The sequence below is a fragment of the Orussus abietinus genome, unplaced genomic scaffold (genome assembly GCF_000612105.2).
Source record: "Orussus abietinus isolate OABI.00-Male unplaced genomic scaffold, Oabi_2.0 scaffold527, whole genome shotgun sequence".
Taxonomy (NCBI): domain Eukaryota; kingdom Metazoa; phylum Arthropoda; class Insecta; order Hymenoptera; family Orussidae; genus Orussus; species Orussus abietinus.
This window is the reverse complement of record NW_019394669.1, coordinates 21,611-47,869: the sequence shown is the minus strand read 5'-3', so window position 1 is coordinate 47,869 and position 26,259 is coordinate 21,611. Positions and strand designations below refer to the sequence as shown.

At 37.3% G+C, this 26,259-nt stretch overlaps 6 protein-coding genes across 22 annotated transcripts; 3 read left to right on the top strand and 3 right to left on the bottom strand.

Moving 5' to 3' along the window:
• Window positions 1-1,025: 1,025 nt before the first annotated feature.
• On the bottom strand, window positions 1,026-8,238 carry LOC105703361 (GTPase-activating protein and VPS9 domain-containing protein 1). Of its 3 annotated transcripts, none has more exons than XM_012431717.2 (16): window positions 8,043-8,238; window positions 7,283-7,416; window positions 5,378-6,725; window positions 5,095-5,276; window positions 4,843-4,999; window positions 4,526-4,687; window positions 4,271-4,432; window positions 3,961-4,216; window positions 3,796-3,884; window positions 3,310-3,725; window positions 2,744-3,221; window positions 2,393-2,622; window positions 2,056-2,312; window positions 1,733-1,944; window positions 1,235-1,620; window positions 1,026-1,164 (listed from the first exon to the last, which is right to left on the bottom strand). In XM_012431717.2, exons 2-16 carry the CDS (start codon window positions 7,412-7,414, stop codon window positions 1,033-1,035), a joined length of 4,599 nt encoding a protein of 1,532 aa, XP_012287140.1. In that variant the 5' UTR covers window positions 7,415-7,416; window positions 8,043-8,238; the 3' UTR covers window positions 1,026-1,032. The 3 variants fall into 3 exon arrangements, with proteins under 3 accessions (XP_012287140.1, XP_012287141.1, XP_012287138.1); XM_012431718.2 differs by having other exon boundaries at window positions 4,526-4,699; window positions 5,119-5,276; window positions 8,043-8,237; XM_012431715.2 differs by having other exon boundaries at window positions 4,526-4,699; window positions 8,043-8,235.
• A 173-nt stretch (window positions 8,239-8,411) lies between these two features.
• Window positions 8,412-9,528, top strand: LOC105703358 (DNA repair protein XRCC2). 2 transcript variants are annotated; one of them, XM_012431712.1, is made up of 2 exons: window positions 8,412-8,507; window positions 8,662-9,528. In XM_012431712.1, exon 2 carries the CDS (start codon window positions 8,672-8,674, stop codon window positions 9,500-9,502), a length of 831 nt encoding a protein of 276 aa, XP_012287135.1. In that variant the 5' UTR covers window positions 8,412-8,507; window positions 8,662-8,671; the 3' UTR covers window positions 9,503-9,528. The 2 variants fall into 2 exon arrangements, with proteins under 2 accessions (XP_012287135.1, XP_012287134.1); XM_012431711.1 differs by having other exon boundaries at window positions 8,491-8,580.
• On the bottom strand, window positions 9,374-13,558 carry LOC105703357 (sec1 family domain-containing protein 2). 4 transcript variants are annotated; one of them, XM_012431707.1, is made up of 11 exons: window positions 13,444-13,558; window positions 12,050-12,253; window positions 11,744-11,986; window positions 11,377-11,646; window positions 11,123-11,302; window positions 10,779-11,042; window positions 10,562-10,690; window positions 10,248-10,479; window positions 10,050-10,158; window positions 9,830-9,976; window positions 9,374-9,734 (listed from the first exon to the last, which is right to left on the bottom strand). In XM_012431707.1, exons 1-11 carry the CDS (start codon window positions 13,549-13,551, stop codon window positions 9,521-9,523), a joined length of 2,100 nt encoding a protein of 699 aa, XP_012287130.1. In that variant the 5' UTR covers window positions 13,552-13,558; the 3' UTR covers window positions 9,374-9,520. The 4 variants fall into 4 exon arrangements, with proteins under 4 accessions (XP_012287130.1, XP_012287132.1, XP_012287131.1 ...); XM_012431709.1 differs by lacking the exon at window positions 13,444-13,558 and adding an exon at window positions 12,362-12,470; XM_012431708.2 differs by lacking the exon at window positions 13,444-13,558 and adding an exon at window positions 12,358-12,468.
• Window positions 12,969-21,835, top strand: LOC105703355 (epidermal growth factor receptor substrate 15 homolog). 11 transcript variants are annotated; one of them, XM_012431697.2, is made up of 20 exons: window positions 12,969-13,180; window positions 14,062-14,326; window positions 14,813-14,930; window positions 14,994-15,133; window positions 15,240-15,338; window positions 15,414-15,527; window positions 15,589-15,696; window positions 15,822-16,205; window positions 16,619-16,930; window positions 17,375-17,647; window positions 17,742-17,874; window positions 17,953-18,096; window positions 18,306-18,795; window positions 19,573-19,698; window positions 19,939-20,196; window positions 20,273-20,447; window positions 20,610-20,801; window positions 20,875-20,997; window positions 21,085-21,256; window positions 21,425-21,835. In XM_012431697.2, the coding sequence occupies exons 2-19, from the start codon at window positions 14,171-14,173 to the stop codon at window positions 21,253-21,255; spliced, it is 3,516 nt and encodes a 1,171-aa protein (XP_012287120.1). In that variant the 5' UTR covers window positions 12,969-13,180; window positions 14,062-14,170; the 3' UTR covers window position 21,256; window positions 21,425-21,835. The 11 variants fall into 11 exon arrangements, with proteins under 11 accessions (XP_012287120.1, XP_012287119.1, XP_012287121.1 ...); XM_012431696.2 differs by having other exon boundaries at window positions 12,969-13,196; XM_012431698.1 differs by lacking the exon at window positions 12,969-13,180 and adding an exon at window positions 13,470-13,507.
• Window positions 21,836-22,008: 173 nt separating this feature from the next.
• On the bottom strand, window positions 22,009-24,505 carry LOC105703360. The gene is made up of 2 exons (XM_012431713.1): window positions 23,967-24,505; window positions 22,009-22,545 (listed from the first exon to the last, which is right to left on the bottom strand). The coding sequence occupies exons 1-2, from the start codon at window positions 24,388-24,390 to the stop codon at window positions 22,208-22,210; spliced, it is 762 nt and encodes a 253-aa protein (XP_012287136.1). The 5' UTR covers window positions 24,391-24,505; the 3' UTR covers window positions 22,009-22,207.
• Window positions 24,506-25,287: 782 nt separating this feature from the next.
• LOC105703354 (39S ribosomal protein L18, mitochondrial) lies at window positions 25,288-26,197 on the top strand. Its single transcript, XM_012431694.2, has 3 exons — window positions 25,288-25,614; window positions 25,691-25,804; window positions 25,877-26,197. The coding sequence occupies exons 1-3, from the start codon at window positions 25,412-25,414 to the stop codon at window positions 26,109-26,111; spliced, it is 552 nt and encodes a 183-aa protein (XP_012287117.1). The 5' UTR covers window positions 25,288-25,411; the 3' UTR covers window positions 26,112-26,197.
• Window positions 26,198-26,259: the final 62 nt, after the last annotated feature.

Sequence of the window (26,259 nt, the reverse complement as noted above, 5' to 3'; positions counted from 1 at the left end):
TACGTATGTTCCAGTAATAGTGCAAAGAGTATTTTTTTAACATCTGCTTTAAATGATAATTGAAATATAAGCTCAGCGCCTCGAATAACTTTGAAGGAGCAACACTATGCTGGTGGAACGCTTTATCATTCTTCGTGTATGTTATTACGCATCTTAATTTTTGTTCGCTTCTTAAAACATGAAAGCAAATGATGGTTTACAGTCGTACTTATAAGTTTTTAGCTTGCTTTCTTTTTGCACGAAAACACAGTTATCACCTAATTCGTACTTTATCTCGAGTTTGAGCACTTCTCTTTTTTAAGAGTTTCAGAAGGATGTATTCTTTAACATCTCTCTTACACTTCACAGTCTTCTACGTTGCCGATATACAAAACGATTATAAATTGCTTCAAAAAGGATTATAATAAGATAAAGAAAAGTGCAAACATATGGCTTAATCTCATACCATACCCTACATAAGCCAGGTTTTGTTTAGATCTTGCATCCAACATTAAAAGCTACAAATTACTGTTAAAGATAGAAACATAGTTATTTATACAATTTCAAAACCAGCTGTATCGACGATAAAATCCATTAATTGGTGCTGAAGGAAAAAAGGTATCAGTTACACAGTATCCAGAATAAATTTATACGTGATAAAAATATCTCTCTCTTAGATTTGATATAAACGGCACAATACGATTACCAAAATTACCTTCAGCTATCAAATAATCGTTGCAGCTATGCATAAAGAATTCTAAGAAGCTCTTTTAGTATCTCCTACAAAGTGTACATTAAAACAATCCACCATGGTATATAATGCAAAGTTTATGCAAAGTTCCTCTACACAAATATGCTCTAATGCCCCCTAACTTGTACAGTAAGTCTAAAATTCATTTAGACCGAGCTTACCGAAGTATAAAGACTCCTACCCATCTTTACAAAGGGCACTATATACACTCTTAAGGATACTGGTTTTCGACTACATCCCTCTACGTTCTTGTGGAATAATTAGTTTGGAGAAAGTGAATATTATGCCTGTTCTTCGAGTTATTAATCCATCGTTTTGATGAATTCAATTGCAGAGCAAAATTGAGTCCACCAGTATTGTTCTTCGCCTTCCAGGCGATTTCCATAGAAACTGTCCACGTATTGGATAGTCGACAAGAGAGAGGGTGGATTAGTCTGAAAAAAGAATCGCCCATATAATAATTCCCCAATTTCTCTACACAAAATCTTATTAATCATACACTACCTTTATAATGACGTACACAAGTATAGGAATTAAATCATCGGCTGCGGGTATTTCTCTTTCGGATGCCATTGACAGTAAATTCATAATTGTTGTGGCGCATCGAAATACACAATGAAGCTTGTCTCGGGGCGTTTTGTATGCTGATATCACAGCTAATTCCGCCTGCGCCCAAGGCCAAGGAGATTCATAATGATAAATCTTTCGAATGCGCAGATCTTTGTGATTGGGTGTCACCACTTTAGCCAATTTTTTAATGTGTTCATGTAACAGTTGATCTCTGTGAATATCACCATCGCCATTTGGATAGAGAGCGTTATGATAAACACGGGCCATAACCGTTCTTTCGACCACCGCTCTGCCTAATTCAAGTTGACTTTCACTTGCAACTGCAGACAAGAATAGTTTTAAATTATCAAACACAATTATCTATTGAGCATAATTTAAATTGTTATGTGAGATCAAGTTTAATATTCTAATCATATTTTATTATACGATTACCTTGCCAAATGGTATCGTTTTCCATTTCTGCATAAATCTTCCCTAAGAAAGTATCAACCAGATCCTGCTTTTCATCGGCCAAAGTGAGTTTTTTGAACTCCTCGCAGAAGCGCAACAGATTAGCTTCTCTCTTTTCCAAAAATACGCGAACGCACACGGAAACTAAGTGACTGTTCACAGCATCACGGTCGCACTTTACCCTCTCTTGTAACCTGAAGCATAGATTTTCAACAATTATTTACTGTAATTGCCAATAGGTATCACTTGAAAAATTTTTAAACATACTGAATAACAACAAAAAAATAGAAATGTGGATTACTCACCGATCCAAATGTGCCAGCGTAGATAGCAAACCTTGTCGACATCTAATTAAGTAAGCAATGTATGGTGATCTTTTCTGGTAATCATCTCGGAGAGATTTAAATAACTTTCTGGAGCCTTCGTCATTAAAAAGTCTGACACAACGTAACGTTTCATGAAGGTGAGCTATTAGTGCTCTATCCTGCAAATTAATAGCTTCGGCCAACTGAAGCTGTAGAAAAGCCACCAGTTCGTTTTCCTTCTGATTCCATGTATTTCGCTGTGGAATAATATTAATTTCAGTAACACTAGTCGTAAGTGTAAATATTGACAGATTTTGCGTCCTGTATGTATACTTACGTCAGATGCAGTGCTCCAAGGAATGTGTTGAAGATCAGCCGTACTAAGTACCATGCGTAATTTTCGTTTTGCATCCGCAAAAGCAAACGACATTTCAACGTTATTCGGATCTATGGTCAAACGTTCATCCTCTGCTTCTTTTGTTCGCGATTGGCTAGTCTCTACCGAAGCTGTGTCACTTGTTGTACTGGGCTTTCGCCGATACTTAGCCAAAATATCATCAGTGCTGTCTATAAATCACACAAATTAGTAAATTAATTATTCACAACATAATGTATTCTAATTTTTAATACCTTTTTTATCATTCATACTATTCCAGCAAATATTTATCCTGTAAAAATGTTAACTTACCACTGTTAATGCTTGTAGCGGATGTGTCCTCTGACATGATCCTTCGCAGTCTGTGTCTACCGATGTCAATTCCATCACCACCTGCTTCTCGATCATAACATCTATTGAGTTCATCCGTACCCCGTAATGCTTTGCCTCTACGGTTTCTCAATGACATTTTTATTTTTCCAAAGAAGCCCCGTTTGTTTTTCTGATCGTCATCTAGAAGTTCTTTGTCCCCACGTTCAGCAGTCATATCAAAGCTTATACTTTTTGGAATAGTGCCCGTTGATTGACTCGGTTTCGAATTGATAGAGTTCGCAGAATCTGTTACATCGCTACTGTTATTTGTTGTCGGCTGAGACATCTGTAGTTCTGGGGGAGATGTCACATTCTTTGTTCTTGGTTCGGAGCATGAGCTGCTGCTAGAAGTTAAACTAGCAGTGCTTAACCTCACTACTACATCACCAGTGGTATGCATACAGCTTTCCATTTCCTGCTAGAAAATATCATTTTTAAATTTGAAAATCTTCAAACTGAAATATAAAAAAAATACCTGATGTAGGATAGAAAATAATAAACCTAACCTCTCCTTTTACATCACCATTTGCCATCTTCTCAACGGGCAAACCAGGTGCAGAAATGTGATTTGCCAAGAGCAAAGCAGGCGCAACAGCGGCTGCTCCAACATGATTACTGTTCGTGTTTTGCCTCTCATTGTTACTCTTACCATTATCGATGTGCAGCTTGTCTATTAAATGCACTAATCTGTCTTCGCCGACCGACTTCCCATACTCCAGATTTCCAATATTGTTAGCATTGTTATCGACGTACTCCATTGTGTTGCGTCTGTAATCAGGTCTCGTCCCACCTCGACCAGTTACGTTTGATGCAGAAGGTGTGAAAGATGCTGTCGGTGAAGGAGGCACAGTTAAAGTAGGCCGACCAATGGGATCTTCGCGGATAGGTCGGAACAGAGATCCTGCACCATCGACTGCTACTTCTGTATGAGATAATAATTTTCACACATCACAAATATAGTTATAAACGGTCCGACATAAAAAATTTCTTACGAGGATTCACAGGTGGTGGAGTGTCTTCTCCTCCTTCGGGTTCTCCACGACTTTCAACTTCAATTTCGGATCTTGCAGTATCATCAGACCTAAGGTAATGGAGGGCAAAATGCTTAATCTCTTAATTTACATTAAATATTAATACGTCAATGCAGATCTTCTTACCTAGCAACACTTGCTGTATCATCGGTGTCCACTTCCGTTAATCTTTCAGAGTCACTGGCTAGCACATCAGTACTCCATGCTTCCGATGCAGTTTCACTGACATCTAGCATTCCTTGAGGAGGCTCTGAGGGTAAAACTGGTGGTGTTTGTTCAGGAGGTGGAGGAAATGGAAAACGTTCTTGCTGTTCAACTATTTCACTGTCCGAAGCCAAGACATCGGTAGACCATGTGTCGGAGACCAATGAAACAGTCTCATCTAGAATGGTATTGATTAACACTCTCGAATAAATATTTCATTCAGCAATAATACCTTCAATAAGTTTCTTGATTTCAAATTTGCAAAACTTGTCGTCTATTTCAGAACGGCTTTGTTTAGTCGGTATGGTAGGAGGAGGCAAGTCCATTTGCCTTCCCTCCCCGGCAGCTCTACCATCATCTCCCTCTGTAATTTGCGACGATGGTGTATCACGACCTGTAAATAAACGTAAGTATCATAGCGAGAGATATAAGTAGATGAACTCAAGTTGTACATGGATTTGTAAGTTCACGAATAATTATAATGAACCTGAAATGTTTGGTGTTCCTCTTCCAGATACATTTGCGGACACCATGTCCGATAGATTATCATTCTGATCCTCTGTTTCTAGTTCCAAAGAAGATGCAACACTGTGGTTCGAAGCAGCCTCTGACACAGCTTCCAAATTGTCCGATGTATTTCCAATTGATCCTTCAAAAAATACTAATCAGATTAGTGTAAGGGGGTTGTCTGTCACAGATGAATGTTTTGTAGCCAGTTCAGTTTTAATTAAAACGCACAGCGTTATCATTTATCGTCTTATACTGATTAATTATGAAAATTATATTTTTGTAAATAATCATTACCTTCATCATGAGATAAGGAAAAGCGAGTTCTTTTTTCCTGCGTTTCAATCCGTTCTATCCCGCTTGCATCACGTCGATCATGACCATTTGGCAGATCATGCGGAAGATCCAGAGTTACTGGACTGGTAATATCATTTTGTATTGCCATACACAAAACCTTGACAAAAAAGTAGAATTAATAAATGACTTACCATAATGTACTATTAATCAAGGGCTCGGTATAATTATATCTATAATACAATATTAATTTACTTTTTGTTCACTGAGAAGACCTACTGATTCACTGATCGTAGGACCGAAAGGAATTACAAGAACATCTTGAGCAGTCTTATCTAAAAGATCATCTTCAGGACCTGAAGCTCCATTTATTTCATCTCCACCCTCTACAGCATTTGATGAAGATGAAGGAGTACGATTATTACGTCCTCGTGCAACTAATATAAAATAATTTTACACTTTTGCGTTGTACAGATCATGAAATTGCTTAAATTAAAAAATATATATTTTCAAATTTAAACCAGTTTATTAAAAATACCTTTGCCCAGAAGTCCTCCCCGTTTGCTTGGAGTTTCCGGAGACACATTATTGATGACTTTGTTAGTACTCAGTGGTCCAGGAGGTAATTGCGAAAGCATTTCGTTCAACTCTTTTTTATCAACTGTACCTGGTGGTACAATACTGTCTCCGCGACTATCATTGCTTACTGTTTGGAGAAATGTTATTAAACAGTTCAATTCATTTTCTGTAAATAAAGCTGCAGAACGCGAGAGACCCTGTAATTTACTGCTATCGATAATTGTAGGCTCTTCATCGAGTTCATCGGTAGCCCCTTCTAACATTGTGTCCAGAATGGAGGATACTGAATCTTTTTCGAATCGTCTATACAGATCGATTACCTTGCTATCGACATTTTGATATTTCATAAGTGACAACATTTGCAGGATCTGGCCAACTTGCATGAGATTAAACCTTGCAACGTAGCTAATTGGTGCATCGGTAATACCATAAGGTTCCGGGTTAACTATCGCAGGGCATACAAAGTATGTGAATACGAGATCCGTACACATAGCATGTACCTCCTTTGGATCTACGTTTCCATTTTTATTCAACAATCCTGCCATTTGTCTAACCAACCAGCAGACACTAGTTGGAAAACAATGCATATTTTCCCGAATGCTTACAATGAATCTTTGGGTAATGCGTACCAATGATTTAATCGTCCATAACCTATAACGCTGTAATTTTGCTTGGTACTCTGGTGTACCTTCCTTCCCGAACTTGTTCAGTCTCTCTGCTGGAGGAAACCTTATTGCAGCTTTGTCCGGATCGATATCCAAAAACATTTCATCTTCCATCAAGAGTTGCATGATAGGTCCATGTAAAGCGGCAGTTAAAAATAATTTTGCCGAAAACAGACTCTCATGAAACACTGAATAAAATCTTGAAAAGGCACAGGTGCCATGTCTGAGCAATCTTCGAGGATTATCCGATGGTATAATTTGCAAGAACATTAAATGTTGGAGCAGTCTTAAAACCAGAATCTTATCTTCTGGTAATAAACAACTACCAAACAATCCAGCTGCTAAAGACTGAATCACACTTTGCATAATCTCAGGTGCAACCCTATCACCTTCCACTAAACAGGAAGCGAGAAGTTTGGTAGACTTTCGCAGACTGCCTAAAAATTCTCCATATGCGAGACACGTCTGATATCTTAAGTGTTTATAAGCATCGACAAAATGAGAATTTTCAAGAGTATTGGCTCTTTGACAGCATGATGCAGGGGTGCAATCTGGCCTAGCTACGATCAGCCGATTTAAATTTACTCTTTGCTGAGCGGTAACCCAAGCCTGCTGAGCTAAATCTGATGATATATACAGAACCTGGAGAAAAAGAAACACATTGATATTTTCCATTCATTTTTCTGCTCAAGCTAATAAAAGTAAAAACATTTGTCTCTAATTAACAGACCCACAATTTAGTTATCTGCTCTTGCAAGATAGTTATATCTTGTAATTACATTGAGTCAGCAGATACCAATACTGTACGATTGCTCAAACATTTTAGTGAAGAGTGGAAACATTTTTACTGGACTGCAGAAATCTGTCCATTAATATTAAATAGCCAGATAATGTCAAATGATGATCAATATATACAAATAAAACTTATATTTATCATACAAGGATTTAATGAGAGGTTCAACAATATTTGTTGGTGTTGTCACTTATTTTTTTTGCTCCCTATATAAATTACTTTTAATAATGCCAATTTCCCTGCTGTGCATTGTAGCAAATTTTATATACAGCAGTAGCTTCAGTTGTAGTCCACCATATTATTGGCCATTATTAACAAAAGACTTAATTTAAAAGTTTAGGAAGCTGGTACATATCATGAAATAGCTATCATAGCATAAGGCATTTCAAATATTAATAGAAAATACCTTTTCATTAAGAGTTCGTAAATTTTGCTGTTCGGACGTAACAAACAAACGTTCTTGTCTAAGATGTCCAGCTAATTCGATCATATCCCACTGCAGTGTCCCAATGGACTCTCCACTATTTATTGAAGACATACCTACAATAAAAAAATCAGTTATAAACAACTTTAACGCTTCGAATAACTGATCCAGCATTCAGAAAGTATTATTTTTATTATCAAATAAGCAAGAAACAATACACAATAACTAAAAAATAATCTCTGAAGACATTGCACATAACTGCATTCAAGTTAATAAATGGGTCAATCGAGCCTATTACATCACTTGCAAATATTCGCTAAGCATTTCTTTTTGCTTTGTGTACAATGTCCAAACGCTAATTACCATGACAAAGAGTACTTTGTAATTTAGGTCTTGACGCACTAATAGAACTGATTCATTTGTGTAATGGGTAACCTTGGACACTGACAAAGAAATGTCAGATGACAATATTTTCTAAATTTTTACGCTCGTACGATCGGCACGATTTTGTGAAACTCGCCCACGATACGTGGGTATATTCAACTGCAAAACTTAAAATCAGAAAAAGAAAACACCTATATAATCGATGCGATTAAAAGACAGTAAACACGATACGGCTGTCGTTCAGAGGTATTGGCAATTTAAGTCACCTGATGACGTTTGCTACAAAAGTTACCTTTAATTTGACAGATTAGAGATTTCTCTTAATTCCCGAAAAGTCAAAATTTATTTGATTACGTACCTACACTTGCGTGTAGAAGGCGACAGAAGGGAAACGCTTTGTTATTGTACTTTATTCCTTACAGAAACACCCCCATTAGATGTGCAACCATTTTCTATTTGAGGTTAGAATTTTTCTCCAGAAATGGCCGTAGGCGTTCCGACATGGAATAATGGAATGTAGATCGAGCTCGCACTCGTTGTTTGTGTTCATGCACCTATTCGTGCTCGTATTCGTTGCAATATCTTGTCCAAAAGTATTTTTCCGGATCGGGGGAAATAAGTATATCTTTGAGAACAAGTTTCAATATTAAATCTTCATTAAATATTAAACCAAAATATTCGCAGAAGAAAAAGCACACGTCTTATCTACAGTTAGTGACTACTCTGAATAAAAATAAAAATCTATTTATGGAGGCGAGGATGGCCATCTCGTGATTATATAGTTCGCGCCTAAATCGTTCTAATGGGATTTTATTTAAAATAAGTAATTATATCTTTTGTGTACTTACATTTTAATTGTTATGTTGCACATGATTTATTTAATATCACCGTAAGAGGTATGCGACAATTAATGTTGAGTTACACATTTGTAAACGATTTCATTAGAAAAATATCTTTATTTATATATGTTTTTACAGATAATGCTCAATGGAATCCCATAAACAAGTAGAGTCGGGTTTGCAATTGCTAGCCAGACTTTGCCACCGACCATCATTGCAAGGCTTAAATAGTATTTTGTTTTCCAATGGTCCACATTCTAGTGAAATAATAGAAATTAGTGGTAACGTATCTAGTGGGAAAACTCTTCTTTTAACAACATTACTGTCTAAATCTGTCTTACCGTTAAAATACCAGGAAATTGACGTAAAAGGATTTGAAGTACATGTTATACTTATTAACACTGATCATCATTTCCAAGTCTCAAAAATAGCCAATATATTGCTTGGACATCTAAAGAAAGCATGTAAATTAAGTAATGCAGTTCTAGGGAATGAAGAGTTAGAAAGTATAGTTAATAGTTCATTGAATCGCTTAATAATCATTAATTGTTACAACCGTGACCAGTTCTTTTTAAGTATACAATCCTTGGAAAGTATTTTGATATCTAATGAAAAAATAAGTCTCATTGCAATTGATAGTCTTTCAGCATTCTATTGGGAAGATAGGGAAAGTGGAGGGATTTGGATGATGGATTTATATATAAAACATCTCCTATTGTTAATACAAAAGAATGTTTCCCACTTTAATATTGTAACAATTTATACAAGGCCTAGTAGTTTTTTAACAAAGGGAAGAGATACGGATGACCGTGCAGTTGCACCTCCTATGCAAAAGTTACACTACAAAATTCAACTTCACAGGCAAGAGAATTGTAATACATTTTTTGCTATAGTAGAGTTTGCTAAAACTAAGAAAAAAGTTGCCTATGTAATAGAAGCAGATGATATAAAATGGATGGAAGAAAAGGAACCAGCATAAACAGAAAAATGATCTATGTTAAGAAGTCAACGTGGATAACAAAACTTTATCTGTTACATTTAAAGGATTTAATAATCTAGATCCTGCTAATATTATCCTTGGATTATTAATATTCCGAGAAGAAATATCATTAATAATCCTAGCTTCATCTGCTGTTACTCCACCAACTACATAAATAATTATTAGTGGATTGTCACCTGGATGGCGTTTGGTTTTTCCTTTCCGAAATAAACTGCAACAGATAGGATCCGTTCATTAATATTTAACATTTTAGTTTGTAACTAAATATCCTTAACTTCTACATGCTTGAAAAAGGATAATTCTTACTTAAATCCAGTTGACATGAAAGAAGATGCTTTCTGTTGTAAGTCAGGAATCTCTGGTCTGTTTGGGTGCAGCAAATCTCTGATTAAGCATTCTAATAGTCCAGTGTACTGTGCCAGCTCTTGAGCGCTTGGTTTTGTTATTAGACATCTTTAAAAAGAATTACATTTTTGTTATATATTTTACATTAACATTTATATTATGAGTTATTGGAAGAACGTACCTGTAGTTTTCTAAACTTGCTCTCTGTTGCGCTATAGCATGCAACGTATCTATGATTCGTTGTGCAATGTCTTCTGCATCTTCTTTTGCTTTATCATCACTAGTGACACCTTAATTATAGTGGTAAAATATTTGTAAGTTATGTTTATTATGTTTCATATTTTTTTTCAAGTATTAACATTAAGTGTAATTTAAATACCTAAGAGAAGCAAAGTTTGATAATAAATTGACATCTCATGACCAGGTGTAGTCTCGTTGCATTTTTTTATATCTTCATAAATAGCATCTTTAAGAGCTTCATTTAAATGTTCTTCTTGTTGCGCAGAAAAGTTTATTTCTGTTCCAGCAAGAGAGAAAATATGTATCAATAATATAAGTAGATTCTCCATGTCGAGTCCCCGAGTACAGCGATTCTTTATAATGTTACTTAGCTGTACAAATAATTTCAATTTTTACATTTTCTTTAAATTCATTTCACCAGACAAAGGTGACATATTCTCAATAAATACATACCTGTGCAAGTACACTCGAAGAATCACGACTTACAGCCAAATTTTGTAATATTAATTTTTCCAGACTAATTAACAACTCTAACTGAGGCGTCTTTTCAGATTTTAGGGCTTGGATCACTGCCATGATAATCTGAGACAAATTAACTGAATCAGTGGCATATGAATAATGTTGTGGAAAATCACATTGGGCAAATCTATAAATCATATTTTCTAATTACCTGGATTTTTTTACTAAATCTTGTCAAAGATTCAATACCTTCACTGTCTCGCAATTTATGTAAAAGCTTTTCCAAGGTATAAACTGTGATTCTTGTCCCAAATTTTGCTTTTGGACTTACTTTCAATACTGTCATATCCATAAGTAATTGATTAAATTTTAGTAGAACCATTTTTTGTTTCTCACTAATTAAAAGTTTAATCAAACTCGGATCATCGGTTGCTAAGCACCCAGGTACTAATGCAGAGGCCTGGGTCTCTTGCAGCTATAATAAATATACAAGTTGAAAGAAATCTAACAAATATATTCTACACATAACAGTATGTGAAAACAATTACACTACACCTCCGTTTCTGCGCAAATTGGAGCCATATTTATTGCAACATCATTATAGTGATGGGGTAGACGAGGCAAAGTTGTAAGTATCCTTGCCAGTACACATTCAGTGTTTTGGCTAGTTGCTTTACACAAGTCTAAAGTACGATCTAACAAGATTAACGAAACATTTGATGGTCCAAATAAACGCTAGAACAAGTTGATAACTTTTTTTAATATGGGCACCATGGGGTTAATAAATTAAAAAGGACAGTTATACTTACTTTTCTTCTATCAATGGCAGCAGGTAAGTTTTCCAACTTCTCTGCGATATACTCACTGAATTTACCAATTGAGTAAATATCTTCTTTTAAATTGAAGTGAGTAAATAAACTGTGTAATGAGCTCACCAAAAATGTTAGATCTATTTCTTGGTCTTGGCTTATTTGTTCATCAAAATTAGGCATCATATCACCAAATGGAGGTGTTGTAAATAAATCTTGATCAATACAAGCAGTGAAAACTGGCCTAAATATTACATCTACATGAGGTTCCTATGAACAAAACAATATTTATAAATTTTGAAATTAAAGTTCTTATTAATATGTATAAATTTAACTACTCATTATATAAAATCGTTTACATGTGTACCTTTGCAGGATTTCTAGTACTCATCCAATTTAATACATCTTCTTTTAATTTGTTATAACTACTTTCCTCCTCAACTGGAAATATCGAAGCGTAATTTAAAATACCGTAATGAACTGCACATATAATTATACAGCTTTCAAAGGTATTTTTTTCTATAATCATTTTTAATGTCCGCTGATAAAATATTGGGTCAGCGGAAGTATATATTATTACAGCTTTCTTTGTACCCTTCACTCTGACATACTGAAAATAAGAACTACACGTAACAAACATCAAGGATTTACATTAATATCATAAAAGGCTTACTCGGAAGTTATACATAGCCAAATCATGAACAGAAACAGCTCCTGCATTTATCAATGCAGTATATGCCTTATCACGCGTGAACCAATGAAGACACTCAGCTGCGGCATGATCAATATAAACTGCGGCACCATGTGCTACAGAAAAAATGTCTTTCCAACAAGCACTTGCAAATTCTTGCAGATCGATGCTGTTACTCATGATTAACTGAAATCAAAATTTAATGTCCCCTTATTAAGCAAATATCACAATTAACATATATTAGATAATAATTTAAAATTATTAACATAGAAAACATATAGATAACATACAAACGTTTAACTAAAACAATTACTATAAGTATGAATAGCAATCGGTTAATTCCGATATTTCGATCATATTTTAGCTCACTATGCAATAATAAACAAGGAGTATAACAGAGTAATAATCAGAGTTGAGTTGGGAGATTGCTCACGGGCAGGGTCGCGCGATCGCATCCTGTGCTGCCCTCTGATTTCGTAAAACAGCTTTCACCGTTTTTTGCCCCCAAGGGCGACGCAACGAATTTCTGGTAGAGGCACACGCACTCGAGATGGCGGTGCCACCTACCAATAGCCATTGGCGGCTTGCGTACCATGCGTAATGCCATGGGCATTACGCATAAGTAGATAGAAGCAATAAGTAGATAAAGTCAAATGGAGCGTCACGAGTGTTCTTCCCTTACCATCAAAAGCGAGCAGTGTTGGTAAGCGTAGGAATGCCACCACCGTCAACTGCCGCATGGTATTACCATCATGAGTACGTGAGTCGCCAACGGCGACTGGTAGGTGGTACCGCCATCGCGAGTGCGAGAGCTCCTATCAGAAATTCGTTGCGCCGCCTTTGGGGGCAAAAAACGGTGAAAGCTGTTTTACGAAACCAGAGGGCAGCGATCACACGATCCTGCCCGTGAGCAATCTCTCAACTCATCTCTGTCTCCCAACTCATCTCTGGTTTTACCAGTAACATTGGCGTAAAACAGCGTCTACACGAAGCTTAACCTCACAGTTATAAAACCGGTGTAAGGTAGCATGTGTAAATATGCTCAAATGATCCCATATGTTCTTTGTCGGAACAGCTTAAACAAACTCATTAAATGATTATCAGAGAAGGAAGGTAATGAACAATTAAGGTATATACATTTTGTAAATATCGCACTGGTCAAAGATTATTCAGTTCAGTCTAGATTAGTGCAGACTGATACATTTCTATATATTAAAATATTCCAAATAATAATAGGCTCTGATCTTAGCATATGCATACGTAAACGAGATTTGAGTAGCTTTCCGAGCAAACAGGGGGAAACATGTAATTCTTGTCTATCTACTTGAATATGAAGCAATACGCATACGCGCGTATGCACGTATATATGTACATACAGATTTGTCATGTCGGCATCGATTAGGCACAAGCACTGAAGTGTCAATCAGTGTCAATTGAAAAGTATTGAAAGCATTGTTATAAAACGTGTTTCCCATTAGTTTCATTAATACACTTATTCTTAATATCTGATTTTGAACATATTTTGTAATTCGTAGTTGCAAAGAATTCCATTGACCAACCTCTCAATCCAATATTACTCGCATACATTTAATATTTATAACCTCATTGTTGAGTCAAAAGTGAACGAATTAGGGGTATTAGATGAAACATCAGTTTATCTTAAAAGTAAAATTAACGTTTCGAGGGTTTTGTAGGTTCTTGTATTTAATAATTATTTGTATCAATGTCTTGCACGTGCTATCATTTAAGAGCAGCTATCAGTTACTGCCAAACTTATACTATCACTTAAGAAAATGCGTCAATGGCCGAGCTTATTTATAGAAGCTAATTCTTTTAGAGTCATTGCCAACTATTTCAACTTTAGAAGTTCGTGCGCATTGATCTAAGCTTCCAAATACCGCATTGATTGAAAAGTCTATAAATGTAATATGAGACATGCATCTTTTTTTTATGCACATGTTTAATGTAAATTATTTCAACATTTACATGTATAGGTGATGCAGACGGATGGTAATATAGAGTTCTATGCTCTCATTTATACTAAAGCATTTAGACTAGAAAGTGAAGTTCTTAAAGATTCCAAAATATTGTGATCCGGACATCATGTCACCAGGAGTTAATGACAGTACTCGTAATACCGGTACCATTCCAAAAAGTAATCGAAGAAACGACAGAAATAGAGAACGATCTGCTGCAAATCAGCAGGTTACTGGAAAACATGTTCTCAGAAGTTACTATTCACAACATCCAAATAATTTGGTAAAATTTCTTTTGATTAATAATATACCTCTTAAGAATAAACATATAATTATATTTTTCCTCTTTTAAGTTATACATTTCAATAACTTAAGAAATATACTTTTTATAATAATAGAAATGGAGTATGTGTAAGGATTTTATTGTAACTGTATTTAGTATGGGACTAGGAAACATTTTACTAACTGTCGTGGCATAAGACGCTCTCGTTTAGGACTCAGGCAACTATTAATAGATATTGGAACAGTGGGGAGACTTCCTTTCTAAGAATACATGATCAGAGACTTCTGTTCTTGTATTGAAATTCTAGAAGCTGGCCTCTTACTTGGTTCGGTTAATTTGGACGGCTTACAGTTAGCCAGAGTTGAATTACAAATATCAAGATTATTATTTTCATGTTAGTTATTACTATAAGTGAAGTGAGGTGTATTACCAGGAGAAGTGAAATAAATGAAAATATCTTTAAGTTATGACTCTGTTTAACTTCAGGTACAGCTTGACTGGCAACCAGTAAGTGATCGTGAACCTAGCAGAATCACGAAAAATAGTAATACTCAATCGACCACATCTGCCCCATCATTTTTTCATCACGACATTTTTGATACTGGTATGTGCAGTATATAGTTTAATGCATGCAATAGATGAGTAATAATTATACCGTGATTTGTAGCATCTGAAAACACCAGTTGGCAACAGAATTATTTTGCAGAGAATTGTACGTTGTGGCAAAGGATGGTTCCACCAATTGATTCACAAACTCAGTCACCGCAGCCTCCTCCGAGCACTAAACCTACTAACATTGATAAAATGGTACATACCAGAAAAAATCTTTAAAAAATGATTAATATATGTACAATTTTATCGGTCATTTCGAAAGAAGATTTATAAAGATAACAATCAATATTATGTATTGCAGCCAGACAGAAGAGAAGTTGAGAGTTGCTTAAATCAAATCCGTGACTATATCAGAGTTACAGCCACAATGATGGATTCGCTTAACCACTCTTCGGATCCGGTAAGTATAACAGGTTAGAAGTAATTGCTAAAAACCCAAGTTTCATCAAACAACACTTAAAGAAATATGCTACAGCTTGCCCGAGCTCAGCATGAAAAGTTATCCGGAATGGTGGAAGATCTCTATGACAGTGAGACAAAATTGGCCAATCTCTTGGAAAACTACCACAAACGTGGAAATCCCGATAAGGTTAATTTTACTTTTGATTACATCAATATGTTGCTAATATTTAACAAGCATGCCTTTTTAGTCCAGAGGCCATGTGGAGCAACAATCTGACCAGATGCGTCGGTTCACGGAACTCTTGGATATCTTAAGCACCCAAGAACAATTTTTCCCTACTAACACTAACCACAGGGTGCGTTCTAATGAAGACAAAACCTCTTCCAGCGTCTACTGTCATTTTTTACTTATTAACGATTAACTGAGTTAGTATAGCAATATATGTTTGATGTCCAAAAAATATAAACTTTTCTTATTTAGAATGGTGAGCATGACGGAGAAGTTAGCTGTGACGTCGACAACGGTGCTAGAGAGGCAGAGCTTCGTAGGAAAGTGGAGGAATCACAACAGAAGCTGGCCCAACTTCAGGAACAGCAAGCCAATTTAGTAGGAATGCAGCTGCGTGCAAGAGAACGATTAAATGCAGCTCGGCAGGCCCAGCAAGCTTTGCTGCAGCAAGAAAATTCCGCATCAACTTCCTGGGAAGATGGTAATTGTCTGGTACAGCAATCAGCAACCGAACAACTTGAATCTGAAACTGCAGCCCTACGGGGAAAGCTAGTAGAACTACAGCACAAGAAAAAACGCATGGATCACCTCGTGGCGGAACTTCAGGCAGTGGATTTATCCGATAGAGTTAGCTGTGTGAGTGTAACGATTTTATCCTTTAAGGGAATGTGAAAGGGTCATTTGAAATATCAATCGTTCGTAAAACTTTTCTCCGAACTGGGTGTATCGAATCGTTTCAAATGTTACAACGTGAATTTGTAGACTATAAGGAACGTCCTGACACTAATGAAATTTCATTTTTTATAACAAATTTAAAAAATATCCAGTAACAAATTTGAAAAAAAATTGAAATTTGATGAGTTTCGGGACCTTTCTTATACCCTCCATATTTATAATGTAAAGTTTGAATTGATTCAGTATACTCAGTGTGGAGAAAAGTTTCATAAATGAGATCTCTTTGACACCACTTTCACATCACGTTAACGGTTGGTTTGAAATATTTCTCTATTTGTCTTTGAGTGCCCCTCTAATCAATTAACTTTATCCAGAGTTCCGATAGTTCGCGCAATGTTGGAAGAGATAAAGTAGCCGAACTGGACGCTATGAAGGCACAATTGGCACATTTAAAAGCTTTAATGGAAGAGGCCACGCGAGCACGCGAATCCTTAGAATCCGCACCTGAACTAGAATCAGAGGAGGACATAATGGCTAACGATGGTGACGAAACTGAGGCGGCGAAGGAAGACGCACTCTGCAGCTCCCTATGCAATACATTAGATCGCCGAGCTGACAACGACGTCAGCGCGCATCTTGAGAAAAGTAGAAATTCGACTGCTCGGCCAACGGTTGAGCAAGTCCAGGTATTATCAACGTTACAATTTTCGATTTTACAACGTTTACACTGAATTGCATGAGAGTGCTTAATGTCTTATCTAAAGAAGATCAATCCTACCACATTGACAATTTTTTGCAAATACGCAGCTACTAAAAAAAGCTACCATAGGTTAAAAGTTAGTCCTATGAAAATAGAATAAAATTGTTCGGATTAACAAATTGATGAAGAAATCGTTCTGCAATGGCCGTAGTAAGCAGAAGGATTATTTCTTTAATCGTTTTACATTATATGGATTGCAATTCAATAATTAGCAAATTCAGATGTAATTATTTATACGTTCATCGCGTGGTCAAGTTCAGTCAATAAGCCAGAAAAATGTAGAAGCACTTGATTTATTCAGTTACTTATACAATTAGAAATGACATATAGTGCAAATAGTTGCCTAGAAAAATATTATCTCCTTTCTTAGGCTGTTACTAAAGAACTGAAGGAACAATCGGCTTTACTGCAGACGACACGTGCTGCGCTACATCGTTTGAAGCAAACCTCTACTGCGATTTCTACCGCTCCCTCCAACCCTATGCCTTTGCCTCCAGTTTCGACACCACCCTCATCACTCATAGGCATGTCTGGGTCTGATAAGAAGCGAAGTAACAATAGCGGTAGTAACACTAACAGCTGCTCCAGTGATCCACAGCAAACTCAAACAAAACCATGCCACATAGACGATGTAATGAGGAAGGTTAATCTGAAGTTTCAATTAAATCCGTCAATATTCTAACATTCATCTGTGATGATAACAAATATTGTGTATGCTACTAATTCGTAATTTACAGGAACAGGGCCGTTCATCCTGCAATAGAGATTTAGGTGGAAGTGATTGGGATAGTCGTAGAGGTTCCAATTCTCATCTTAGTCATACCAGTACACCTGCAAATATCTGGCCACAGCAAATCTCCACAGTCCGTGGTCAGTTTCTACTACTATCATTAGTGAAAAAAATCTGTAGCAATGAAATAGGAATAATGTAATTTTAATCGCATTCAGGAGGTTCAAATGAACACAGCGTAGATGGAATTTCTTCCTCCGATCAGTTATTGGATATTGGTCCACAAACCTCTGCAATAGAAAATGGGTTCGGTGGGAATTGGTGGGGATTGCCACCACCGCCTTTAAATCAACCTACTAATGGTAATCACTTACTTAAATATGAATAGTATTATGGTTATCGATTGGTTATACAATTCTCCAAAGTTATCACTACTCTCTTTGTCAGGTGTCTACAATTTTGTTAATTACTGACTCTTTTAAATCTTTGACTTGATTTACCGTATCTTGTAAATACGTTTTGATATTTTGGGAAAGATACTAAGCAAAGAGAAAATTACCGCGTGTTACAGTGGGACCCAATTCGACCGAATACTATCGTCAGCTGTTATTAGGATCGCAATCTCAACAACTTCAGATGATGGGGACAACGATTCAGCAGTGCTGCCAATTGTTATGGGCCCAGCAACGCGAGCTACAAACAATGCGGAGCGCGATTGTGCAGCTTCAGACACAGTTGAGACAGTCACAACAGCTACCACGAATTGACCCTGCCGACGTCCACGAGGAATATTCAAATTTGAGTCGCACAAGTCACCAGTTGGGAAATTCATTAGACGCAACATTGCCGCCCAGTTCATCTCTACCGAATCTCGTTTCGCTGCCCAAGTCTTCGTCTGTTCCATCGCACGGACCCGTCATCTCTGCACTATCTATTCCGCAGCAACAGCAGCAGCAGCAGCAGCAGCAACAGCAGCAGCAGCAGCAGCAGCAACAGCAACAATTGAACAATCAAGTGCCACCTGGGAATAGAGCAAACAACTATTGGGATAATTTCAGAAGGTAATGTCAATCAGTCAGTGGATTGAGCCGATTGGATGATGAACAAAAAAAATATTATCTGAACAAGCGAAAAGCTACTTGTTTTCATTAAAATATCCTTGAAGAAGCAGAACTGAACAGATGCCCGTGAAAACGGGGTTTATAAATTTATTGTTGAAAATAGTATAAACGACCAACTGTGTATTTGAATGTTGGTTGTAATACGGTTTTTAATCACGTAACTTTTCTTAGAAGTGACTTAGAAGCGATCGCCTTTACCGTCTTCCAATTCGGTGTAATCCCAATGTATTGTGAGGATGAATAAAAATTCAGGACCTGTCTTTGCACTTCCCATTGCATTTTTTTCTATTCATTTTCACCCCCTTGTGCAAAGCTGCAAGTCTGCACAGAAAGCTCGTATCGATTTTGGTCGTGTAATCTTGTGGTTAACCGGAGTGAGACTAAATGTGGAAAATAGGTTGGTAGGTACTTTTTAGGTATGTAATTACAGGATGCCAAGAAATGCATTTGATCCTCACGTTTTCTCTTCTACTTCATGTGTGATCTCATTATATTTTAATACTAACCAAACTTGCACGTCCAAATTGAATTTCCAAATTAAATCAGAGTGTCGTTTGTGGTACTGAAATCTCAAATTATAATTACCATTAATAACTTATCAAATATGAAGTCACTTATCGAATAGGTTGTGCTATTGGCATGGAATGTATTTGCACTGACAATGAAAAAAATGTCATGCGGTGTAATATTATAATAAGATTGTTTCGACTTTTTCAGCTACTCCAGGCAAAATCTATTGTCAGGAAATGTTAAATCAACGTCCGAATGCACCGCACCAATACCAGCAGCTAATACCAGCACTCCAGCTAATACTGTCACTGGCGGTGTTAACAGTTCTCTTGTGTACGCAAAGTATATTAATCAACCATTCTACTTGCACAATCCTCTTAGCTTCCGTTTGTTTTAAATTCATTTAAATCCTCCTTCGATAATGCTTAATTGAACAACTTTTGCTTACAAACAAAAGGAGATAGTTTTAACGAGGTGAACCATCAGTTTTTAGAAAATATTTTTCTAACCTCTCGGTTCTACATCCTTTGCGTGGAATTTATTTAATTAACTAAAAATTTAATTCCTTTTCAGAAGAGATAAACGAAACCGAGATGAAGGACTAGACAATCTGCGATTGCCATCATTATCAGATGCAGAGTATTCCCTGAATCTTCAGTTGCAGTCGAATTTGCAATCGCACGAAAGAGAAGCAACCGTTGTGAGGAGCAACATTTTGTCTAATGAGACATCTCAACAACAGACTGATCATAATTGGGATGAAGCACATTCTTCCTTTCGATCACTGCCAGGCAGCTCCGATGAGTATAACTCCTTCATTAAACACCTCAGGTTTCTATCACTTTTGTGAATAATTTTAACGAGTATCTGCAATAAGTTAATAAGTTTTATTTTAATTATGCCGTAGCGGTGAAATAAGAGATTTATTTGGCTCGTTGGTAACTGCAAATAGGAAGAGCCCTGATTACTTGATAATGATTTTAAGAGAAATAAAAGCAATCAGCGAAGACCGTACACTACGACCACGTTTGTTGCGATCTCTTCGAGCGATACAAGATTCACAGGCGACGAACAATCCTTTGGTATTTACTTTAAATAGTTTTACATTGTACAACTGTTGATCGATCCGTTGACACTTTTCATCCTTCGGTCACAATATAAGTAACAATGTATCCTGCAAGTCTGATGGGAATATTTTCTGTACTAAAGGGAATTAAGGTTCTAATAAAACGAAACTGTTGCAGAATGAAACGACTGATCAGACGGCGAGTGAAAGCTGTCAGTCCAGTGATGAGGAATCCGATGCAGGTGCTCAAGCAAGTGCCCTAGTAAACTCCAAAGGAGAACATCAATCTTTGCTGCTAGAAATGTGTATGCCACTTTATCCACCTCTTTCGATAGGACCAGTACCACTGGTAGATTATTCCGACAATGCGGTAAGTCGCACTATTCAATTACTGAAATGTCAAATAACGTATCTACAACAAGCGTTGGATTATCACTTCACAGGCAGCACTACCTTTTGGAAATTTGAGCACTGCTCCTTCTGCATCTTCACTCACTCCGGGATACAATGAGGATTTAGCAGAAGCTGATCAATCTAGGCCCGAAACATCTAGCAATCAACAACAGGTAGCACTTTTTGCCCCATGACACTTTATTTAAAAATGAAGTTAAGAAAATTAGTGTAAGATTTAAACCAATTTTATCTATCGTTAGATTTTTGATGACGAAGCAAACAATGATGGTGACGAAGACAGGGACCCAATATTACATGCCTCTGTTCCACAAATTTCTGCCGATCTGGACACTACTCCCGAACAAGAAAATGCCAGAGAAGAAGGAGCAAGGACCGAGGACAGCTCCGGAGGCGGATGGTATTCCTGCTAAGGTAATTCTGCCTCAGCAGCGTTAATCCATATGCTTAAGTTTTAAATACGTTACATTAAAATTAAAGTCTACAAGATGTGTCAAACTGAAGTATCATATTTACGTTAATATTATATTTTCCGTTTAAGTACATGCTTCATCTTCATGTTGTAACCTTCTCGATACAAAGATTTCAGGTTCTTCCACTGGCTGTTGTTTGTTTTCAAGATGGTTAACACGAACGAGCAAGTGGAACTAATTTAATCTTTAATAAGTTCAGAAACGTGGTTAATGGTGAACATATTGGAACATAACTATTTGGAACGACGAGTTTCTCAATCAACTGTATGTTTGAGGAAACCTATATTTGTTCCATACTACATTTTTTACATACTAGTTTTTGATGAATGATAGATCTCACGAAACGCATATTGTGAGACTACTTGTGTTTGCTTCAACAAAGGACTTGTTTTTTAATATAATCACATATTTAAGTAGAATCGCGTGTGAACGCGTCGTGATAATTTATGCTTTTTAAACCTTTCAATGGTGTAATAATTAATTCTATATGAGTAAAAATAAATACCCCAATTGAAGAAAATATATGCGTTAAAGAATTGATTCCTTGGATGCTTCTTCTATTGTAAAGCCTTTATCATAAAACAAAATAATTCAAATATGGCTGCAATTGGAGCTGAGAGAAATTCGTGCATGACTTAAGGCACAAACACAACGAGAAATGACTAACCTTCTAAAGAGATTAAGACACTGCGATTTACATAGAAAAGTAAATATTTATTTATCTCGCACACACACCCAACAAAGTCATACTTAAGTATTAGTTTTTACATGAACGTAATTATAAATGCGTATCGAGCGGTACGCTTTTCCATATAAACGGAGGTTATAAAGCGTGGTCCATTCTAGTCGAAATCTAAAACAGTGAGAGTTCAAACTGTCATCCCACATTCGATTAGAACTCTGCTTCAATAGTGCCTTCTAGTGGCTGTTGACGGTGCAGGTGATAAGAAGAACACCCATGGGTTTCCAACAACATTCTCTCGTACTCGACCCTACATTCAACGGACTCGGAGCTGCCGTTTGTTAAGAATTTTGTACAATCTGTGTTACTTAACGTACTAATGTTACCTGCTGCCCAACAGCAGCTCTCGACTACCGTCATCGAGGGTTGTTCTAGGGCTTTACTCCATACTGCACCTAAGCGTAATGGTGACGGTTCATAATACATCTCGGCCAATCTATGGTCCTCTGCACCTCCTGAACCACGGTAAACGCGGTTGTTACCACCGTCTCTGAAAGGAAACCCATTAACTTATAGACTGATTAAGAGAATTGATCTTCGTTATTGTATACAACCAAAGTATAAATAAAAAAAAAAGTATGATAGAAAAGCATAACCTATCTCTTAAACCTATAAATTAATAGTAAATATATAAATCAGGAATTATGGCCAGTTAAACATTTCAACACTTTAAAGGAAAGAAATCCCAAATGTACGTTCATCATTATTAAGTTTGTTTATAGTTCTGCATTTATATGGCCAATGCGATGTAAGTCTCTGGGTGCTACTTTTAAAAGAATGAAATCTACGAGAAATTCTATTTCTTCGAAAAAGAAGTAAAATTTGTCAAAATTTTAGCATGCAGTGACTTGCTCAAAAAAGAGAAATGCAAGAACTTAACATACAGAATTAAAAAATGTATGTAACTTTAGTCATCGCGGTATTTTGTGGTACACTTGTGGACACAAATACCTTCCCTGTGGATATTTATTCCGCTAACGTGTGAAGGGAAGGCATTCAGACGCGCCAGTATACATAACGATACATTCCCAAGCTCTCTCGCTGCTTCAATAAAATGTAAGCCAATATTACGTACTATTCTTTCTCAAAAAAATGTAAACCTTGCACTGTCCATTTGACTACTTCTCTCATAGGACATACTTGTGATATCGACGTAATACATATCAGCAATAAAAATAGAGTAACAAATCTAAATTGCAAACAAAAAGTGGTGCAGCTCGCAGTGAATTCGGAGCAAGCCTTTCTATCCGTGCGATCGCCTTCGGTTGGCAAGAGAGGGCCGCCAAACTCTTGGAAAGTCAAGCCTGGTTTATGCTTCTGTCCTAACCCTAACTTAATTATAAGAGGTCAATCCTTAAGAATATAAAGTAAAATGTATTTCATAAATTATCATAACTGAATAGAAAAGTAGACAAATAAATAATACACATATCATACAAAATTAAATTATACAGCCTCGTAATGATACACAGTGGATGTAGTAACTAAACGCATTATTTAACAATTATTAAGCAAGCATAAACCGAGATTAAACGACGAGCATTATTAAACGTCTCCATAAGTAGCAGTACCATCTGTCCAAGAGAGAGTTAAAGATGTGTCAAAGTTCCTTTACCGTGAAGACAGGTGAAAAAAAACCTTTGACAGTTACTTCATCCTGGACACAGGCCTTTAGAGTCAGGACGGAGCATAAACGAGGCTTCAGAAAGTGAAAGCGTTTCTCGCGCGAAAACAAACGAGGTGGGCGACCTCTGCGGCGAAACGTATAAATGATGTACAAGTCAGAGCTTACTGGCGTGGTGCCGGCGCGCGCGGCCGGTGATTTAAAACTCCGCTCTCGGCCTGTTGATCGAGAGGGCCGTACCGTTGGGAATCGGGTCAGGCCCTTCGGGTGAAAATTCTCTCCTACCTTCGCGGAGCTTTTTTCGCTGCGCAGCCGTCCCTAGCAGCGCGAGCTCCCCGACGCTGTTGCGCTTCCGGTTCCGCCGTGGAGGGACGGCGTCTCGAGGTGGCCAACCGACGCGGGACTCGAAGTTACGCTCCGCGTAGCCGGCGCAGACGTGTTGCTCGCCGAAGCGACGATGCGGCCCCTCTGGAATCACGCAAGGGTTATTCGGGCAGCGCGTGTCCTCGAAAATATCACAGGCATCGTCATCGGTTTCCATAGCTGAACCGTATCCGAGGGTTGGCTGGCCTTCACCGGCGGTGCTTCCGTCGAACGGGCACTCGGACTCGGCCTGCGGACTCGGCGGCACATAACCGTAATACGCGTTCAACGAGACGAACGGCGCGATTTTGACGCCATACGTCGCCCTTTCACTCGCCACGGCCATTTCTTTCCTCGCTTCCCTGGTAGACGCACTACGGACGCACGCGCACACTTATGACAATATTTACACTGCAACGCAAGCAAACGAATGCACCAAGTCGGCCGAGGTTCACGCTCCGACACGGCCACGGTAAATGCGGCCGACCGTTTCGCGGACGCGGCGCGCTCGACGCCCGCGCCTCACGGAAACGCCCGAATGAATCGACGCCGCGATACGAAGCCACCCGAAGGTTGCAGTCGGGGCACGAACAACGGCGGAATTTGTCGATGCTTGCCGAATATTCCTCAAACGCTTCCCTCTCCATAAGATCGTTATTCCGATATTTGGAGAAGATGGCGTCGCCCGCCGACCACCGGCCGCGCATTGCGTGACTCAACTCAAGTGCAAATAGCACTTGACGCAATGTGACCCTGTTACCAACCCTAATGCGATCATGAATTACGGTCGTTCCATTTCATTTTGATGCCGATATCGATTCTCATTTTGTTCAGCGAATTAAGCGCACATTCTGTCGCTCGAGCTGCTACTCGAAACGTCCGTAATTCAATTAAATTCAAATTTTTTGCCTGAGCCCCGTAACTCGTATTCCTTTGATTTCAGTACCAATCACGGTTGTTTTGAGTCATTGACAACTCTGATTGGCTCAGTTTGAAGAACGTTATGGATTGATATTTCTATTCACTTTTGTTTCTTTTTATGGTAATAAAAGAAGGATTTAATTGCTGAAAACGTGTTTTGAAAAGAATGTTAGTTTTCGTAATAGTCACGTTTATTAATGTAATTTAAGTTCCAAATTATGCACCCCTCGAAATAGAATTATTAATATTCCTTGTTTTAATTCTGGCGCCTTTAGAGGGAGACATCTGTTGTATTTTTAAAGTACTGCTTGCGTAAAGGTATCTGCCGTACTAACCACACAGGCGACGACTGAAAGATGTTCCAACCAACTCATCTCTGGTTCTAAGGAGTATAACCTCAATATTACTTAAAAATTTGAAAAGATTTCATAAACAATACATTATAAATGATGGCATCAGCAAGTAGAGGTGTACACTTGAAGCATTTTCAACTTCTGACACAATCACGGTTAGTGCATACAAATGCTGATGTGTTAAAAGAATGTAAAGGGGTAGTTAATAAAAATCGAAGGAGTCTTGAATTATTGAGAATTGCAAGAAAGCCAGAAGGCTATGTCTTGGATAAACCAGGCCGAAACAACTGGCACAAGTAAGAACGTACGATAAATAAAAAGGTCTCAAATTATCAAATAAGGTATTTGATAAGATTCCTTGTAAATTTGTAGGTTAGTTTTAAACAAAACAGGACGACACACTACTGCAGAAGTACATCACTATGAAAATGGACCTATTGTTTCAGTATCAACCAAAGAATGGGCAATAAAAAAACAGATATACAAGTTTGTATACTTTGATAAGTATCTGCTTTGTTAATTAACACGATGTTTAATAAATACCTGTTTATATTCCAGATTACAGGATACATCAACTTACATTAATTTAGGGCGCATACTAGCTAATCGTTGTTTAGAAAGTGGGATTGTAGCCATTCAGTTTTATGATAAGCCTTCAGAAGGTAGCAAGGTGCATCTTTTTATCGATGAATTACAGAAAAATGGAATATGTTTAAATGAACCTCCTGTATATAAGCATCGGCATGTTTCTCATTACATTAGAGAAGAAAAACCATGGGAAGTTTATGAATAGTTTTTGATATAATTATCAGTAGATATTGTTTTTAAAGCTGATTTATAAATGTAACATGACTAATAAAATATTAAGTTTCTTTCGAACAAGTGGTTCTTGTTTTTCTGAATGTTTGACCTTAAAAATTATTACTTATTATAATTGGCAC

What these genes read in the sequence shown, in the direction of transcription:
- LOC105703358 (XM_012431712.1), top strand. Translation starts at nt 8,672, where the DNA reads ATGGAATCCCATAAACAAGTAGAGTCGGGTTTGCAATTGCTAGCCAGA.
- LOC105703355 (XM_012431697.2), top strand. Translation starts at nt 14,171, where the DNA reads ATGTCACCAGGAGTTAATGACAGTACTCGTAATACCGGTACCATTCCA. An exon ending in TTTAAATCAACCTACTAATG is followed by an intron (nt 18,097 to 18,305) that starts GTAATCACTTAC and finishes CGCGTGTTACAG; the next exon opens with TGGGACCCAATTCGACCGAA. An exon ending in GGTGTTAACAGTTCTCTTGT is followed by an intron (nt 19,699 to 19,938) that starts GTACGCAAAGTA and finishes ATTCCTTTTCAG; the next exon opens with AAGAGATAAACGAAACCGAG.
- LOC105703354 (XM_012431694.2), top strand. Translation starts at nt 25,412, where the DNA reads ATGATGGCATCAGCAAGTAGAGGTGTACACTTGAAGCATTTTCAACTT. An exon ending in GGCCGAAACAACTGGCACAA is followed by an intron (nt 25,615 to 25,690) that starts GTAAGAACGTAC and finishes GTAAATTTGTAG; the next exon opens with GTTAGTTTTAAACAAAACAG. An exon ending in ATAAAAAAACAGATATACAA is followed by an intron (nt 25,805 to 25,876) that starts GTTTGTATACTT and finishes TTTATATTCCAG; the next exon opens with ATTACAGGATACATCAACTT.
- LOC105703357 (XM_012431707.1), bottom strand. Translation starts at nt 13,551, where the DNA reads ATGAAACTAATGGGAAACACGTTTTATAACAATGCTTTCAATACTTTT. An exon ending in GTACTAGAAATCCTGCAAAG is followed by an intron (nt 11,647 to 11,743) that starts GTACACATGTAA and finishes TTTTGTTCATAG; the next exon opens with GAACCTCATGTAGATGTAAT. An exon ending in CAATTTGCGCAGAAACGGAG is followed by an intron (nt 11,043 to 11,122) that starts GTGTAGTGTAAT and finishes TATTTATTATAG; the next exon opens with CTGCAAGAGACCCAGGCCTC.
- LOC105703360 (XM_012431713.1), bottom strand. Translation starts at nt 24,390, where the DNA reads ATGGCCGTGGCGAGTGAAAGGGCGACGTATGGCGTCAAAATCGCGCCG. An exon ending in GCGAAAAAAGCTCCGCGAAG is followed by an intron (nt 22,546 to 23,966) that starts GTAGGAGAGAAT and finishes TTCCTTTCAGAG; the next exon opens with ACGGTGGTAACAACCGCGTT.
- LOC105703361 (XM_012431715.2), bottom strand. Translation starts at nt 7,414, where the DNA reads ATGTCTTCAATAAATAGTGGAGAGTCCATTGGGACACTGCAGTGGGAT. An exon ending in AGGAACACCAAACATTTCAG is followed by an intron (nt 4,433 to 4,525) that starts GTTCATTATAAT and finishes GTTTATTTACAG; the next exon opens with GTCGTGATACACCATCGTCG. An exon ending in CTTGGAGCACTGCATCTGAC is followed by an intron (nt 2,313 to 2,392) that starts GTAAGTATACAT and finishes ATTATTCCACAG; the next exon opens with CGAAATACATGGAATCAGAA.